The following is a 16688-nucleotide window of genomic DNA, read 5'->3' on the forward strand; positions in this document are numbered from 1 at the left end:
TTTTTGTCTTTCTCTTTTGGCTGGGTTGGAGGTTGCGAACAGATGTAAGAAGTGCTGGGCCGGCTGCGCGCAATCGGGGCGGGGGAAAATTCTTTCTACTGACGTAGCTCCGTGAGTCAACCGCCCCAAAACCAACCCTGACCCTAAGGGTAGCCTCAAAAAGATATTTTGAACCAATCACGGTTGGGGACTGGTGTGCGGAGCATTTACGCCCGCCTCCGGCATCGCTTCCATATAATTGAATCATGCATGATCTTATAGGTAGTCTAGCAATCTGTACATGGGTCGCAGTATCTCAGCTTTGGCTAAGTTAGGTACTCTGAGAGCTACAGACTAGGTATGTGCCACAAGTTCCCACGAATCGCCCCACACGATACCCCACGTTAGCGTAAGCATCTGTCGCGTTACTTATTACCTTAGTTCTCGTCGGTCGTCAACCTCGTCGTCCTAAATCACCATAAGCACATTTCCCCCGTCATCGGTCCCGGCGACGGCGTGCTCAGTCACAGTTGTAGGCCACCCGATTCGCCTTCACCATCTGTCCCATCTTGCTTCCCATTGCCGACAATCTAAAAGCCTGATTAATATAGAGACGCTGAAATGGTCTTAGAGACATACATTGTTTTGGCCCCGGTTCAAGAAATCCGTGATCCTTCTCTGTTAGGGTGCCGTAACCGGGCTCGCCATCCAATATGCTCCCTCCTCGGCACTGGCGTAGAAGGTGATTTAGGGTGATGCTCGCTGAACGAGGGTGATCAAACCCTGAGCAAGAGCGCCGGTGCCGACTAACCAAGCCGGGCCGCTGGCCTCCTGGGTTTCGTGGTACCTTAGACTACCCAGGCAGCCAGGTACCTAGGTAAGTACTAAGGTAGTCTGGCTCAGACCAATACCTTACTGACCACAGAACAAGTCGGCGCATCAAGTACCTACCTTACCTACCTAGTTCAATGGGTACCTAGGTAAGTACTTACCGACCACTGAATTGTCTACCGTACAGGTACTACCTTATGTAACCTCCATATCTACAGTATCACTGAAGACCAGAAGCGAATCATCCAGACGTGGGGATCCGTTGCTATTTACAGCAAGTACATCGCCACAGGTTACTGGTCAGCCTGTTACTGTGAATGCATCACGTGGGCAGCAACTGTGGCCGTCGGCCGTTTACCACGACCAATATTATACAGAACAAAGTGTAAGCGATGAGAAGTCTTTGTAGAAAAACCCGAATCATATCTTAACTCTAAAAAATAAGGCGATTCTTGGCCTGCTCCTGACCTCCACTATCTCAAGGTTGTCTGTTAGTGGAAACTACACCCCTGTCAACAATTGATAGCTGACATCATTACTCTGTACCTCTTGATTTGCAGCTCCAAGCGAGAAATCCCACTGCACCTTGGGCGTTGGTGGTCTTCCTCTCCTCCTCGGCCTTCTTTCTTCCCCTACGTCTCAAAAACGCTCGTTCACCCATTGAAGGTATTCGCGATGTCTAGCAATCGTTTTGCCGACCTGGGAAGCACTAGCAAAGCGACTCCTCCTGCTTCGACCTCCAATCAACTTCAGGCTCCTGAGTCGTCAAATAACTCCAACGCATCCAAGGCTAGGAAGAGGAAGGGCCATCGCGGCGGCAGGAAGAAGCGAACGCGCAGAAAGAGTTTTGCGGCATTGGATGATGATGACGATCACGATGAGGATCGCGAAGCAACGGGAGAAGGGTTCTTCAATCTTCCGAGAGCGAACTTGAGCAATACCAGTATAGATAGTGAGGCATTGCTGGATCATCGGTAAGCTAGACAGGCCGGGACGACTATTGGGGGCAATTTCCTAACAAAAACGTCCAGGGACCATCAACCATTGCGTCCCCGTCGAGCATCAACGACGCCAGCTGCCAGCGGCATACCAGTATCACCTTACTCGGGTTCAGCTAACAACCGTCTACGATCGATACCAGCTGTCTCTGCTGAGGAAGAGCATCCTGATCACACACCGTGGGACGAAAACGCACCACTTCTCGGCGAATCAGTGACTTCGGGTTACGGCGCAAGTGACGCAAGATCAAACCAAACGAAAAGTCGTCGCGCGTCTATCAAGTCTTCGACGACACGCCTAGGAACTTCGTCTGGCGCAAGAGATAACTACGATGTCAACGCCCCTCCATCCATGCCAGGCTCGCCCACTTTTGGTACCGCGGACCGTATAGAACTAAGCTTGGGGGATGTTATGATTCGGGATGGGCTCGGGGCAAGTCGCGACGACTCTCCGCATCGCATGATGGGTGACATCGACATCCTCTCCGACATGGAGGGCATTGGTGGCAATCGCCCTGATATGGGCCGGCGAATGGCAACCGGAGCTGAGCAGGACGTTTGCTTTCCTGGTCCTGGGATGTCAGAGCTCGGAGATGACGATACACAATCGCAGGCTCATGAGCACCGACAGTATCGCACGCGCCGTCGCCGTGGTCAATGGCCTGACTTATCTGTGCTGGAGGAATGGAGCCACATGGAAAAGGAGGACCGAACAGAGGAGCGCCGTGTCAAGAGAATCACAGAACCGCAGCTCATCAACGGCCGCTTGCGCCCTGTGCGTAAGGGATGGTACCAGACGGACGAGGAGTCTCCATATCGATTCACGTATTTCAACGAGGAGTTCCAGAGCACAATTCACAGTCAGACTATCTCTGAGCTGGTTCAGCCTGGTGGTGGCTTCCGGGAACTTTTTGTTCCAGATCCTCGGGTTCTATCCGACGACGAATCAGACGAAGACGATATGGAACCTACACCTCTTACAACAGGCTTGCGCCATCATAGCAACCCTGCAGAGGGTAACTCCAAAGTTCACACACGCCAGCCATCACTGTCGACAGTCCATGATCACCACGACTTGCGGGAAGGGACTACGTCGCCGCTCAAGGATCCTCTCGCCCATGCTGCTTCAAGAAGCGAATCTGGACGTGCTACACCTACTGGACGAAAGTCTGCCGATGAAAGTGTTCATGTTTCTCAGAACACTGCAGGCGAACCAAAGGAAAGGGCTGTCAGGTACGGAGAAAGACCAGTCTGGTGGCTTGATGTCCTCTGCCCAACGGAGCCTGAGATGAAGGTCATATCTAAAGCTTTTGGTATTCACCCACTTACTGCAGAGGATATTATGCTCCAGGAGGCTCGCGAGAAGGTCGAGCTCTTCCGACATTATTACTTCGTTAACTATCGGTCCTTCGACCAAGACAACAACAGCGATAACTTTCTTGAGCCAGTTGATATGTATGTGGTGGTCTTTCGTGAAGGCGTTCTCAGCTTTCACTTCTCCAAGACACCTCATCCCGCCAATGTCCGACGCAGAATCCGGCAACTGAAAGATTATCTTATTCTTTCTTCAGATTGGATCTCATACGCTATTATCGACGACATTACCGACGTGTTTGCTCCCTTGATACAGAATATTGAGGACGAGGTTGACGAGATCGACGATGCCATCCTAAAGTTGCATTCGTCCGCTGACAAGCGACTTAACGAGACCTCCTCCAAGAATGACGATGCACTTACAAACTCAGATCCAAGCACAGATATGCTTCGGCGAGTGGGAGATTGCAGAAAGCGAGTTATGAGTCTATACAGGCTGCTAGGCAACAAGGCAGATGTAATAAAGGGATTTGCTAAGCGTTGCAATGAGCGGTGGGAGGTTGCGCCACGGTCTGAAATTGGTCTGTATCTCGGTGACATTCAAGACCATATCGTCACAATGACAGCCAACCTGGGCCACTATGAGAAGTAAGGCTTTTCTTTACGACTGGAGCTACATTTTGCTAATATGTACAGGATACTGGCTCGATCTCATGGTAACTACCTCGCACAGATCAACATACGGATGAATGAGCGTCAAGAACAGACGGCAGATGTTCTCGGCAAGCTCACTGTTCTCGGTACGATTGTGCTCCCCATGAACATCATCACGGGTCTTTGGGGTATGAACGTATGGGTGCCAGGCCAGGAATACGAAGGAGACCTTACGTGGTTCTTCTGGATTACCGCTGGTCTGTTGTTCTTTGGCCTGGCATGCTATATGATCGCCAAGAGAGTGTATAACATTGTTTAAAATAACACCAACCTCTTGGTGAATACGAATATTTATAAGGGGTAGACATTGGTTCTTTTTTTGCACATTCTGATCCGCGGCATATGGCAAGGCACACAGCCAACTTGACCCTGCTGCTTCGTTCTCTTTGTCATTTGGTGTTTGGAGAGTTGTTTTGGAAAATGGATGTCTATCTGGGACTCGCTTTTCTGCGAAAACGTATACCTCTGGGCTGTTAGAAAGGATGGGACTTAGGGAGGCTGATATACAGGTGGTGTTTATGGCTAAAGAATCGTACACGCAAAATTGTCAAAAACCACTACTACTATCATACTCATTTCTGGTTGCAGCACTAGATTCGACCATTTTGGAGGCGCGGAACCAATTTGTAGTGTCCTTCGTTTCACGAGAAGCATTTATTCAGTACTGTGCTTGCTTCGTTATCATCGCAATTCAGATTCAGCCTGTATCGTTTTCAGGGGCCAAAAAAATGAATTAAAAATTAAATAAAAATAAAAATAAAAAACCTGTCTTACCAACCAGATACTTATATTTTAGCACCCATAATACCCATCATACTCATAGTCTGTTCTATCCAAATATTGTTCTCAAGTTCTCCTTATGTTAGGCCTATTGCACCAATATAACCAGCAAGTAAAAGTACTCACGCCTTAAGGGGCAGGAAAATATCAGACCTTAATACGAGGTATTAAAATAAGCTCAGCAAAAGGTACCCTAAATTTATCCCAAATTTAAGATGATCCCAGATTTATCATGAGTTACCTAAGTCTTTTTGTGATTTAAGATCGAAGTCCGGAGTTTTCTTTCCTCTCTTACTAGCCACCCTATACTCGAACTACGCTCGAGTAGCATTTGTTCTCATAGCATCAAGACCAAAAGCCACAAATGAAAAAGATACTCCCAGAACCCAATCACGTGCAGTTATAATTGATCTCTCGCGCTTCTAGATTTACACGCATAGTACATGCATATGTTACCCTGCTCCCCGGTCATTGCCCAGAAATGGCTTCCTCCCTAACACTAAATTCATATTTGAGCCTGCGCCCTAACGCCTTATGCACCAAATGCCGACCTTGGCCATGATACGACGCGCCGTTGACATGTTCGATAATGAGTAATGACCTGTGAAGTTTCCGATGACGCACACCTGAAACGTGCTGGAGAGTATATGTGTCTACCTCCGCTGTCCAGCAAACGTAGCACGGAGAGCCAAAATTTGTTGCCTCTCTGCCTCAGGAAGCATGTCAATTTGGGACTGAGGTAGCTCCATCACTGCGCGCATCAAAGCATCGGGATCCTGCGCAGCTTGTGCGGGAGCGGCGACAGGAGCGGCAGTATAGGGTTGAGGTGGTGCCTGGTAAGGCATAGCAGCAACAGGAGGAGTGTTACTCGCAACCGGGTAGCTAGGCATGGGCGCAGGAGGGAACGCAGCGGGGGGTGCTCCAGGCTCAACGACAGACTGGATGGCTTCGGGAGAAACGAGCCCCATGAGCAGAAGAGCCTGGAACACAGCGTAGGCCAGTTGAGGCGCTTGTTGGAGGAGCTCGGTGGCGCGCTGCGGTTCGCTACTGGCAAGTGTCTTCATCTGGGAGAGAATATCGAGGAGCTGAGGAGGAGGAAGGGTTTCGAGCGTTCGTGAAATAGCGTCGGCGCAAGAGACACCGTGAGGAAGCTCCTTTCCAGCAGGCAGAGGAGGAAGAGTGCTTGGCTGAGCATTGTAGCTGGGACCTGCGCCATTGGAGACGTGCGGGTTGTAGTTAGATATAGCTGGGTCCTTGTCATCATCGCTACTCTTTTGGTCGTTACTAAAATCGACGCGAAGCTTTCGTCCCATGATCTCGAAATCGTTCAGGTTGCGCACAGCGGATGATGCAGAATCTACATGACTGGGTCAGAGAGATTAAGTCCTTGAGGGCTACTATCATCCATACCGGTATCTGGATAGTCTGCGAAGCCGAATCCTTTGGGTCGTCCAGTCTCGGGATCATACACAAGACGGAAACGCTCGACTTTGCCTGCGCTGCTGAAAATGTCGGTGATTTGCTCTTCGGTCAGGCCTGGAATAAGGGTTAGATGCGATGCGATGCGACTACCAACCACGACACATGTGGTTGAACTCACCATAGGGAATATTGCCGACAAAGACGACGCGAGAGGGTGGTCTTGTCGACATATTGAGGTTCTGTGATACGAGCGTATTTGGAAGAAGAAAGAGAATTACACAAGTCAAAGAACCAAACAATTCTGGTCCAGGTCAAATTTTTATATGCCACAAAGTGAAGATAAGAAGAGACGGCCCGAGATGTAATGCAATGTCAAAGTCTGGGAGAAGTTATTGAATTTCTCAGCCTTGCCAATGAAGAAAGGTTAGGCTGATGGGCAAACCTAGAGCTCCAGTGGAGACGATCTGCTGTCCATTCAAAACACAGAGTCAGCTGGGTCTCTGTTCCAAACTTACAGGCCCCAGGAGCCCTGAGTCAAACCCGCCCTGGCTTAGTGCACAAATAGAGGATACTAGACCCTGCAAAGCGCCCGCGGAGCTACTGTACGTTTTAGAAGAGGACGTCAGCCGCAGTAGGAAAAAGGTGGCCTTTTTGGATTTGGGGAAAATGACTGGACAACTTGTACTGTAATTCTGTTCTCGCATTTGCTTGGTGTTTCTCTTTCTTTGAATTGTCTGGATCCTCAAGTGCCAGGTGCAGATCCGCAATCAATAGCGAGAAACTCCAGTCGCTGCTGCCTCTCCTTTTTGATACCTGATTCTTTTGTTACATACTCGTTACTCTATCTCGCCATCAACCCTCTCCTTTTTGATTGGCGCCTCAGTTACTGATACCCTCGACTTACAACTACAACTGCACTGGTTTTCTTCGTGGCAAATAAGTCGTCATGCCTCCGAAATCGAGATTCACAAGGCTCGATGCCTTTACCAAGACGGTCGATGAGGCAAGAATCCGAACGACAAGCGGTGGTATCGTCACTATCGTGTCGCTACTAGTGGTCCTGTTCCTGTCATGGGGTGAATGGGCAGAATACCGACGCATTGACATACACCCAGAGCTCATTGTGGACAAGGGAAGAGGTAGGAAAGCCTTTGCTATTCCTAGGAATAAAGCGCAACTTCCGCTCGAATGCTGACATACTGTGACTTACAGGAGAGCGCATGGAGATTCACTTAAATATCACATTCCCCAAGATGCCCTGCGAGCTCTTGACTCTTGACGTTATGGATGTATCTGGCGAACAGCAACACGGAGTCATGCACGGAGTGAACAAGGTCCGCCTCCAGCCTGCTAATCAAGGTGGTGCTGTTATCGATATCAAGTCTCTTGCGCTACACGACGAGTCCGCTGACCATCTCGATCCCTCATACTGTGGTGGCTGTTACGGCGCTCAGCCTCCTGCCAATGCTCGCAAGGCTGGGTGCTGCCAGACTTGCGACGAAGTCCGCGAAGCCTATGCGCAGTCCTCGTGGGCCTTTGGCCGTGGTGAGGGTGTTGAGCAATGCGAAAGAGAACACTATAGCGAGAAGCTAGATGCCCAGCGCGAGGAGGGATGCCGTATCGAGGGTGGTCTGCGTGTGAACAAGGTCATTGGTAACTTTCACTTTGCTCCCGGCCGCAGCTTTAGCAGCGGCAACATGCACGTCCACGACTTGAAGAACTACTGGGATGTCCCCAAGGGCATGGCGCACGACTTCACTCACTACATCCACACTCTCCGTTTCGGACCTCAACTGCCCGACAGTATTGTCAAGAAGGTTGGCACCAAGAGCTCACTTTGGACCAACCACCACCAGAACCCCCTCGACAACACGCGCCAGGAGATCCACGATCCCAACTTCAACTTTATGTACTTCGTCAAGATCGTGCCTACCTCCTACCTTCCTCTCGGCTGGGATAACAAGGGTATCAAGATTGCTGGTCTCTTGCAGGACGACAACGCTGGCCTTGGGGCCTACGGTTACTCTGAAGATGGCAGCGTTGAGACTCACCAGTACTCTGTGACTAGCCATAAGAGAAGTCTGGCGGGTGGTAACGATGCCGCTGAGGGCCACGCAGAGCGTCAGCACACCAGTGGTGGTATTCCTGGCGTCTTCTTTTCTTACGTACGTACATGTATCCTGACACTCGAGGCATATCTCGAAGCTAACATATGTCTAGGACATCTCGCCCATGAAGGTCGTTAACCGTGAGGAGAAGGCCAAGACCTTCAGTGGCTTCCTGGCCGGACTTTGCGCCATCGTTGGTGGAACCCTGACTGTTGCTGCTGCTGTGGATCGAGGACTGTTTGAGGGTGCGGCTCGTATCAAGAAGATGCGAACCAAGGACCAGTGAAGGGGAAATTAGCCCGTTCAAGTCTACAATGCGAGATCAACTCGATTTGGCGGATGGGCTTTGACGGAGGTGTCCATTGGTGGGAGCAGTTGCATGTAGATATTGCAAAAGTCCAGTGCTATGTGCGTTGGCGGGTAGGCGTTCTGGAATAGTTGGGATTTGAGCAGCGCTGTAAAGAACATGAGACTGCGAATTGAATATACTTGAGATTCATACCCGAAATCTTGATCGGGTTCATTTGAAGAATGGTTTGACGTAGGATGAACCTATGTAAGGATGTCTCATGAGGCGGCTAAAAACGAAACTCGCTTCTATCCCTAGTTTCAACGGCCATACAAGGAAGAATTTATTAAGATCTGCAAACTCACAAACATGGGACATGGGTGAGTGTGGGAATTTCTTGAGCTTGTCTTTTGAATTAACTCCGTATATGCTCCGTACTGCCGGGGGATCGTGTAAACCATACACACCCTTGGAGTCGATCTTTGCTAACTTTGTACCTGACAGGAAGGACGGGCACGGAGATTAGTGACGAGAAAGAGATGGCTGTACGTAAGCATACAAAGCGAATGGCCTTCGCTAATAGTTTGCTGCTCTATCTGACACAAAGACTCAGCTAGGATTCGATGATGTCGTCGTAGCGAGAAGCGGCAGTCAGAAAGGCGAATGTTGATACCCGAGTGTGTCTGGTTGGTCCTTGATGATGCAGAGAAGCAACATTATAAAAAATGAGATACAGGCTGCTCTGACCACTTACATGTGGACGTTATACGATGATCTAACGTTCAGAACGCCAGCTAGACTAGTTCAAAAGGGCTGCAGAGAGTACCAATGCATTGATTGGGTCCCTACTAGTTTAGCACAGGTGATGATATCAAAAACTCAATCTCAAATCAAGTCAACTTCGTTGCTTTGGCCTGTTCATGTCGACATATCTATCGTCTTACTGGTGAGCCTCTTGTTAAGGAGGTCGGTACAGTTATGAAACCCAACGTCATTATAAATACTGACATGAGCAGCCATGACAGTGGTGAAACGGCAGCCACATGCAGCAATGAGAATCGAGTTGTGATACGATTCCACTGTTAGCCCTCTGCGTCACTGCGAGTGCCCTTGCATGGATGATGTTTGTAGAAAGGTTCGTGATACGCAGATGACTCGGCTGTGACATCTCGATCCAGCCAGTAGGTGGAGCTGACATTATTTTATCTTTGCGTACGCCTCATCTCAATACGCGTCAGATGGCTAGTCTACTGTTATTGATTGAGATTGAGGCTTAATTAATACATATGAGAGAGTGAGATAGACTGGATGAACACGCGTGCAATTTGCCTTGGTACCAGTCCAGTCCTGGTTTGCCGAGTTGCTTCATTAGCGCGACGCATGGGTTGCTAAAAAAAAAACACCCGTGGCGGAGAAATACTCGTGCCCACCTCAGGTACGAAAAGGCGGAGGCTTGTTAACGAGTCATCAGAAGAACCGTCGGCTCTGGTCTCTTGAATCTGGATCCATTTTAGATGGACGACAATCGTCGCCCAGACCATTTCAAATGGGCCATAGGGAGGAAATAGAGCATTCGGTAAAGCAGTCCTGGTTTATTTAGTTGATGGGAGCGCAATGCAAAGCAAAGCAAAGGGGGCTCTGAAGAGGCGCGGTCGACCCAGCCCGGGCTCGACTTGTAAACACAACGCTAATAAAAGGTCTTTGATCTGTTTCTAACCGGAGTCTGTGAGGCTGAGGATGACTTGGGATGACATTGACGATACGCTAACGCATTGGAGGATATGTCATTGTGGTTGCTGGCTTGTGACTATTATATTCTTTCACGGAGAGGGAGGGGATCATAATCCACAACATCTGTAAGATTACGATGAATTATGAATCTCGTTCAACTATCACACCTCATGCACAAATGAACAAGTACCCCAGACCTAGCGTTGTGGCTGCAACAGAATTGGTCCCTGGTTGGCGCCAGAACCCGGAAGCGGCTTGAAGTTGGTGGGGTCTTGAAAGCCGGCCCCTTGGCTGGTGTCTCATTGTTGCATTGCGTCCAACAATGGCTTTTTGTCTTATTGTTTTGAAGTCTTGGGAGGTGAAGGTAAAGCAATAATTAATAAGGTATTCGATAACAGACTTTGTCAGACGCTAGGGACATTGAGTTTATCTGCCAGACACATAAGGTGCCCTGCCAATCATGTAGTCTAGCAGTACCTTGTGTCTACGATAGATTCCCTGTTCATGCTACTATAAATGTTCCTTATCATCATTGTTGTTTGTGTTACGACGGTTGCTGGTCGTTTCCTCGAAAGCAGCGAGATTAAAGATGCGTGTGGGCAACTTTAGTATGAGATTTAATGGGTGCCTTTCCGAGTAAAGTAAGGCAGCATCTGTCTAATTTATTACCGGACTCTTCAACACAAACATGGACCATCCCTTGTTGGTGTATCCTACCTAGCCTACCTACCTCGAAGAGGTTGTGTCTCCGTCTTGGGTGGGTTCGTTCCCGTCAAAACGAAAATGAAGCAATGCTCAATTCTAGATAGGCTTGCCGACTAGTTGTGGACTCAGAGTCAATAGTGAACGCCCCTTTTGGTCATGGGGTTGCCCGTCTTGGGCAAGTTTAGTTCCGGAAGAATTGAGTTGTGAACAGGACCTACAGTACGTTAATAAAGCGGGGGAGAATATCAGATCAGTGTCATGGTGCCATCAAGAGTGCTCGTATTTGAGACTCTAGACAATTGATACGATGTTGCGGCTGAGGAGACAACTGTCCCAAGCATTAGTAGTTAGGCTAGATGGGCTAATACTATGTAAGGCTTCCTTATCAAGTGGCAAGAGGGAGGGGCTTTACGAGCGAGATATACAATAGATTCATTCCACGAGATCAGATTGGATCGTGTTGAAGAGGCATGGGTGTGGTGTGGTATCTGCAGGCAGGCAAGGCAAGGTAAGGTAGTTTTAAGGGGTCGTCCATCCATGTGGACGTGCCTTGCACAAGGCTTCACATTGTGCAACTCAATGCCCTCATATCTTCACGAACCAGACATCATAGTCGCACAGCGCCCAACATCTTCCTGCAGTGCTTTGTTCCCAATTCAGTAATCATGTCTTTTGGAGTGTCGCACAACCCAACGCCTCTTGCTTCCCTTGGACCTCTGCCTTTCTCCACCTTCTTATGGATGGATCATGGATCCATCAGAAAAGGGACGGGTTCCATGGATCCTTGATCCATCCATGCTGCCTCCTCGCTTCTATCGTTCCACCCTTTCTTTCTTCCATCAAATCCTGACTGTCTTTGCACTGGAACCAATAACTACTATGTAAGGTACCTAATAAAGCTGCACAGGGAACGTAAATTAGTTAGTGCCTTGTGCTGTTGCTTGGGGGCCGGGCTATGGGTGGTCATGTACCGGTTCCTTTACATCCATGGGGGGCTACTAGAGTTAATGGATGTCTTTCCGGCATCGTACTTTAATTAGGACATTAGGTCGGGTAGATTAGTAGCTCTCAGGCCCCTTCACCTTAAACCTCCACTGCCTCCCACCCCAACTTTACGCACCACCACCACCACCACCCGGTACTGTACATACCACATACATACCTCTTGTCCAAGACAACTTAGCCCTGTGACGCCGCCATTGTTCGCTGCTACTTACATACGTATTGTTTGAATTGTCATTCACGTACACGCACTCGCCACTCTTTTTCTCTTCTTTCCAATTCTTCTCTTGATTCCATTCAGACTGTTTGTGGCTTTGCTCTTTCGATTTCCAAGCCTACCTACATAGATCAACGTCATTCAGTGTCGTCCATCACCCCACGGGGATCACCAACAACGCCCATTGAAGCCGAATAGCACAGGACCCTGAATATACGCCACCGCAGCGCGTCGCATTACCATCGACCTCACGGCGCCCTCTCTTTCCAACCGACGACTTCATCTGGTCTTCTGGCTCTTTGCTTGTTTCAACTTTGTTCCAGCGACCATCTCCGTATCACATTTCGCATAGCGCGGCCCGCGCAAGTTCCCTCTCCGACGCCGATCCCTCCTTGGCTACTACCTCTCGCCCTCGACTCGCCGTCATTCTTGACGTCTGTTAAACATCACATTATTTGCTTTCTTCCACCCAGATCGACAGCAGGCCTCCGTTTTGCATCGTACTTTATGCTCCCACGCAACATACTGGCTTAGACAATCGCTTCTTCGATTCATAGAGATTTGCGACAACTTGTTCACTTTCACATAAACTCAGCGCAGCAATCCTTCGACCTCCCCTGGCTGTGCAGATTTCGAGCGACCTGGAACTATACCGAAACGACTGTCGTCTTATTTTCTCATCTGTGTTTGGCTTCACAAGTTCCTGGTCTGCATGGAAACACGCCTCCATAGCTAGACTTTTATTCTAAAGCGACCACCATGTCGTCACGTCCGTCTCTACTGGATTTGCGATCGGATTCTTCGAACTCCAACCTTTCTACAGTCTCTAAGCCCTTGCGCTCACCTCGCCTCCATGTTGCTGGCGAAGTTCCTCCTGAGCTGTCGCCCTTGGACGCTTTTGCCATGCAAAGTCGCCTACTCGCAAGGCAACTACAAGAAAGCGCCAAAGAGGGCAACCGAATGAGTCGCCTTCCTCCTCTAACTGTTGAGAGCCCATTAATCGTTCAGGGCCGCTCTGAGTACTTTCGCTCATTGTCACAAGATTCAGGCTCCGAAGCTGGTGATCATCCCACTCTGCGCCCTAGTTCTGGTCTCGCAGTAAGGACAGAGGTGGAGGATGCCTTTAGCGACGACGCTGAGCGCCCCGTGTCTATGCATCCACGAATGAGCCGAATACCGCCTACTCCCGATGAAGAGGTACCCGCAGTGCCTCCACGAGCGCCGTCTCGAGGACGGGTGTTGGATTATATTGATGAGACAGGCTTATTTTTCGGCGCTAGGAGGGAACGATCGCCCTCACCGTTACATAGTGATACGCAGTCACAGTTTGACAAGCGAGTTGAATCATCTCCGTCTCGGAAAGACGACGCTGCCTCGCTACTTTCTGCCCGACGACCAAGCGGCTCGATCAGCGAATCAGTTACCGGTTCACCAGAAAAGCCCAAGCATTCATATGATGAACTCGGACTGGCACCACCTCTGACCTCATTTCATCAGAGACGACGTACACCCAGCAATGTCTCATCTCCGGCATTGCCTACTGACGAGGATGGCTCTAGTGGCATGGCGGCTTCGTTTCACTCACTGCCTCCACGGAAGCTATCTTCTGCGAGTGCAATGACCTCCCCTGCGGTGGGCTCTTATCGACGATCTCCTTCCATTGGCTCTGATTCCTCTGCGCTTCCTCGACCGTCCTTCAACTTTTCAAGACCTATGAGCAGGTCTGGCACACCTGGTATGGAGCAACCCTTGAGACAAGCTTCCTCTGATAGCCAGCCTTCGTTCATTTTGGCTGATGAGTCGGTTCATACACCAGTGAGCATGCACAGTGAGGCATTCCTTGAGCAACAGGCCGAAGACCGTGATAAGGGTGCACCATCCTACATCTATTCCAAGTTCTCACTCCCGAGAGGCAAGGCCATTCAACGTGCGGAACCAGATGAAAGCAATCCACACGCTTCCTTCCATTGGGAACAACCCATGGTGCCCCCAAGCGACGTCCACCGTTTTGAGAATGCTCCTCCGCCCTCACCTCCCACTCGACCTACAAGCTCCTCCGCCAACACCGTTCCAGACGATTCCATGGCGTCGGGTAGGTCAATGCCGAAGGCATCAATCGAGCTGAGAAAGGTTCAATCGGAGACGACACCGCCACCGATGCCCCAGCTATCCCCAACTGCAAGCAGACCATCTGTCGAAGAGCCGCGTGCATCAGAGGACGCGCCTAGAGGCCGAGGTCGAACGCCCGTGTCGATAGCCACCAGTGATACAGCAAGCACGATCAAACCACCCCCAACTGCTCGCTCAACAGCACCTACAGCATCAGAAATGAGTGCAGAAGAGCACTTGGCGAAGGGTATCGCATGCCATGAGAGTGGGGATCTGAAAGAATCCACATACCACCTTAGATATGCAGCACGTCTAGGCGACCCGACCGCTATGCTTCTCTATGCGCTTGCCTGCCGTCATGGATGGGGTATGCGTGCAAATCAGAAAGAGGGAGTGGAATGGCTTAGAAAGGCCGCGGAATGCGCTAGTGTCGAGATCGCGGATGACGAGAGTCATGCAAAGGAGGGCAAGCATGTCGACGTCGTGGAACGAAGAACTCGAAAAGCCCAATTTGCTCTGAGCATTTACGAATTGGGAGTGAGTCACATGAATGGCTGGGGTATTGAGCAGGACAAGTCACTGGCTCTCCGCTGCTTCGAGATCGCCGGTAGTAGGTTTCCCAGATGAACCATTAACAGCCAATTGCTAACCATGACCTTAGACTGGGGTGATGTCGATGCGCTGGCTGAAGCTGGCTTTTGCTATGCACAGGGTATCGGATGTAAGAAGAATCTGAAGAAGAGCGCCAAATTCTATCGCATGGCTGAAACTAAGGGTATGAGCATGGTTGGAAATAGCTGGTAAGTCTCGACGTCCAGAGCATATAATCTGCAATATACCCTCATGCTCACTAACGTTAAACAGGATTCACAAGGCCAAATATGATGACGACGGCGAGTCAACCGCGTCCAAGAAAGACAAAAAGAAGGCCCGCAGCAAATCTCGAACCAGAACCATGTTTGGACTGAAGTGAGCTCACGAGCCGCTTCAGTGACACGCCTACTATGATAATGATGACATCTTCGACATACCCATTTTAATCGGAGTTTTTACTGGTTTTCCATTGCATTGGGGGGTTTCATGGGGATTAGGAGGAATATTCTTGTGCTCCCTGTAACGTCTGCTCAGGGCTGGAACATATCCAGGTTAAGGAACTGGATTCAGTTCCGTGTTCAGCGTCAGATTCTAGATGAGGACTTTTAGTGAACATACCCCGATGACAGGGTGGTATGAATTATTATGCCTATTCCAGGCACAGCAAAGACAGCGCTACTTGAATTATAGTAAGGTGGTTGTCTATTCTATTCAACGGGTTCTTGGACACTGCATCTCATAATCAAGAACTAGCGAAAAGCAGAGGCACTCAAGTTCGACAAAAACTTGCCTTTTGTTTTTTGTAAATTAATTGCATTCGAAATATTGCATTGAGCTGTACTGGCATCATCAGTCACAACTCCGCCTGCCACAGATAAAAGCCTGTTCAGTGACCCAGTGTGTAGTGTACTGGATTGCGTGTTGTTACATGCCGTGGTCTACTTCATCTAAAGTTCCGATAGGATCTCTATTTAGCTGTCGACGTCCATCTTCTCCTCCACGGGTACGTCTTCCACGCTAATGTACCGCTTGATCTCATCCCTCTTGATGATCTTTTCGTTCAGCACCGCCGTCGTACCCTTGGGGAAACGGTAACTCTGAAGTTTGGGCTCCTTCTCGTTGGGCTTGATGTAGTTTCTCTTGAGTGTTGTCTTGTCCTTGGTAATGATAGCCACGTCCACGTTGGAACCCGAGCCCAGATCGTTCCAGACACCAGCAAGAATGGCGTCGCTCGCTAGCTTCACGGCTTCCTCCTGGTTAAGGTCGGGCTTCCACTGCGTCTCAAAAACACTCATAGCTGCCAAGCTACCACTGCCCATGGTAACATAAGGAAGCTTATCTGTGCTGCCGTGAGCGTGGACAGTGAAGAGGTGGGTGCCAGTAGGGTCGACACCAGCAACGACCAGGTAGGCACCGATGTGGCCCTGGTAGCGGAAGAGGTGCTGCTTCAGGAGGGTCATGCAGGTGACGACGCGGGGCTTGCGACCTGTGGATAGGGAGTGCAGCTCGAGTTGAGAAGAGATGAGGGCGGTGGTGAACTCTGTGTCAGCGGCGGTACCGGCGCCAGCGCACCAGATCTGAGGAGAGATGTAGTGAAGCTTCTCGCAGTTTTTGTCGGCGACAATGGGACCGGATGTGGCTCGAGTATCGGCAGCAATCTAATGGAGAGGTTGTTAATGCTGAGCTCTTGGTGGGATGGCGGTAGCTTCACTCAATGACCGAAGACCGGCGCTTGAGACAGCAAGGTATCACTTACCACAACACCACCATCAAATATGCATCCAACAATAGTCGTTCCAGTGCTGGTGGCCTTGGGAAGAGGCACTCCTCGGGCGTGGAGAGCCGCATTGCGGTTGTAGTTTGAGAAGTCGAAGCCTGGCATTTTGAGCGAGCTA

The 16688-nt window shown here is 49.9% G+C and overlaps 5 protein-coding genes across 5 annotated transcripts; 3 read left to right on the plus strand and 2 right to left on the minus strand.

Annotated features, from left to right (window-relative positions):
* Positions 1 to 1485: 1485 nt before the first annotated feature.
* On the plus strand, positions 1486 to 4095 carry FSUBG_10135 (metal ion transporter; the record flags this gene model as incomplete). The annotated part of the gene is made up of 3 exons (XM_036674683.1): positions 1486 to 1784; positions 1842 to 3770; positions 3819 to 4095. The coding sequence occupies 3 exons, from the start codon at positions 1486 to 1488 to the stop codon at positions 4093 to 4095; spliced, it is 2505 nt and encodes an 834-aa protein (XP_036534354.1).
* Positions 4096 to 5269: 1174 nt separating this feature from the next.
* On the minus strand, positions 5270 to 6268 carry FSUBG_10136 (cleavage stimulation factor 64K chain; the record flags this gene model as incomplete). Its single annotated transcript, XM_036674684.1, has 3 exons — positions 5270 to 5973; positions 6027 to 6152; positions 6217 to 6268. The coding sequence occupies 3 exons, from the start codon at positions 6266 to 6268 to the stop codon at positions 5270 to 5272; spliced, it is 882 nt and encodes a 293-aa protein (XP_036534355.1).
* A 716-nt stretch (positions 6269 to 6984) lies between these two features.
* FSUBG_10137 (copii-coated vesicle membrane) lies at positions 6985 to 8432 on the plus strand (the record flags this gene model as incomplete). The annotated part of the gene is made up of 3 exons (XM_036674685.1): positions 6985 to 7177; positions 7251 to 8203; positions 8259 to 8432. The coding sequence occupies 3 exons, from the start codon at positions 6985 to 6987 to the stop codon at positions 8430 to 8432; spliced, it is 1320 nt and encodes a 439-aa protein (XP_036534356.1).
* A 4417-nt stretch (positions 8433 to 12849) lies between these two features.
* FSUBG_10138 (DSF2 Suppressor of mptFive pufFive mutation) lies at positions 12850 to 15402 on the plus strand (the record flags this gene model as incomplete). Its single annotated transcript, XM_036674686.1, has 4 exons — positions 12850 to 14809; positions 14861 to 14999; positions 15064 to 15168; positions 15345 to 15402. 4 exons carry the CDS (start codon positions 12850 to 12852, stop codon positions 15400 to 15402), a joined length of 2262 nt encoding a protein of 753 aa, XP_036534357.1.
* A 362-nt stretch (positions 15403 to 15764) lies between these two features.
* On the minus strand, positions 15765 to 16675 carry FSUBG_10139 (proteasome component PUP1; the record flags this gene model as incomplete). Its single annotated transcript, XM_036674687.1, has 2 exons — positions 15765 to 16451; positions 16550 to 16675. 2 exons carry the CDS (start codon positions 16673 to 16675, stop codon positions 15765 to 15767), a joined length of 813 nt encoding a protein of 270 aa, XP_036534358.1.
* Positions 16676 to 16688: the final 13 nt, after the last annotated feature.

The sequence above is a fragment of the Fusarium subglutinans genome (genome assembly GCF_013396075.1).
Source record: "Fusarium subglutinans strain NRRL 66333 chromosome Unknown NRRL66333_c0000170, whole genome shotgun sequence".
NCBI classification, from domain to species: domain Eukaryota; kingdom Fungi; phylum Ascomycota; class Sordariomycetes; order Hypocreales; family Nectriaceae; genus Fusarium; species Fusarium subglutinans.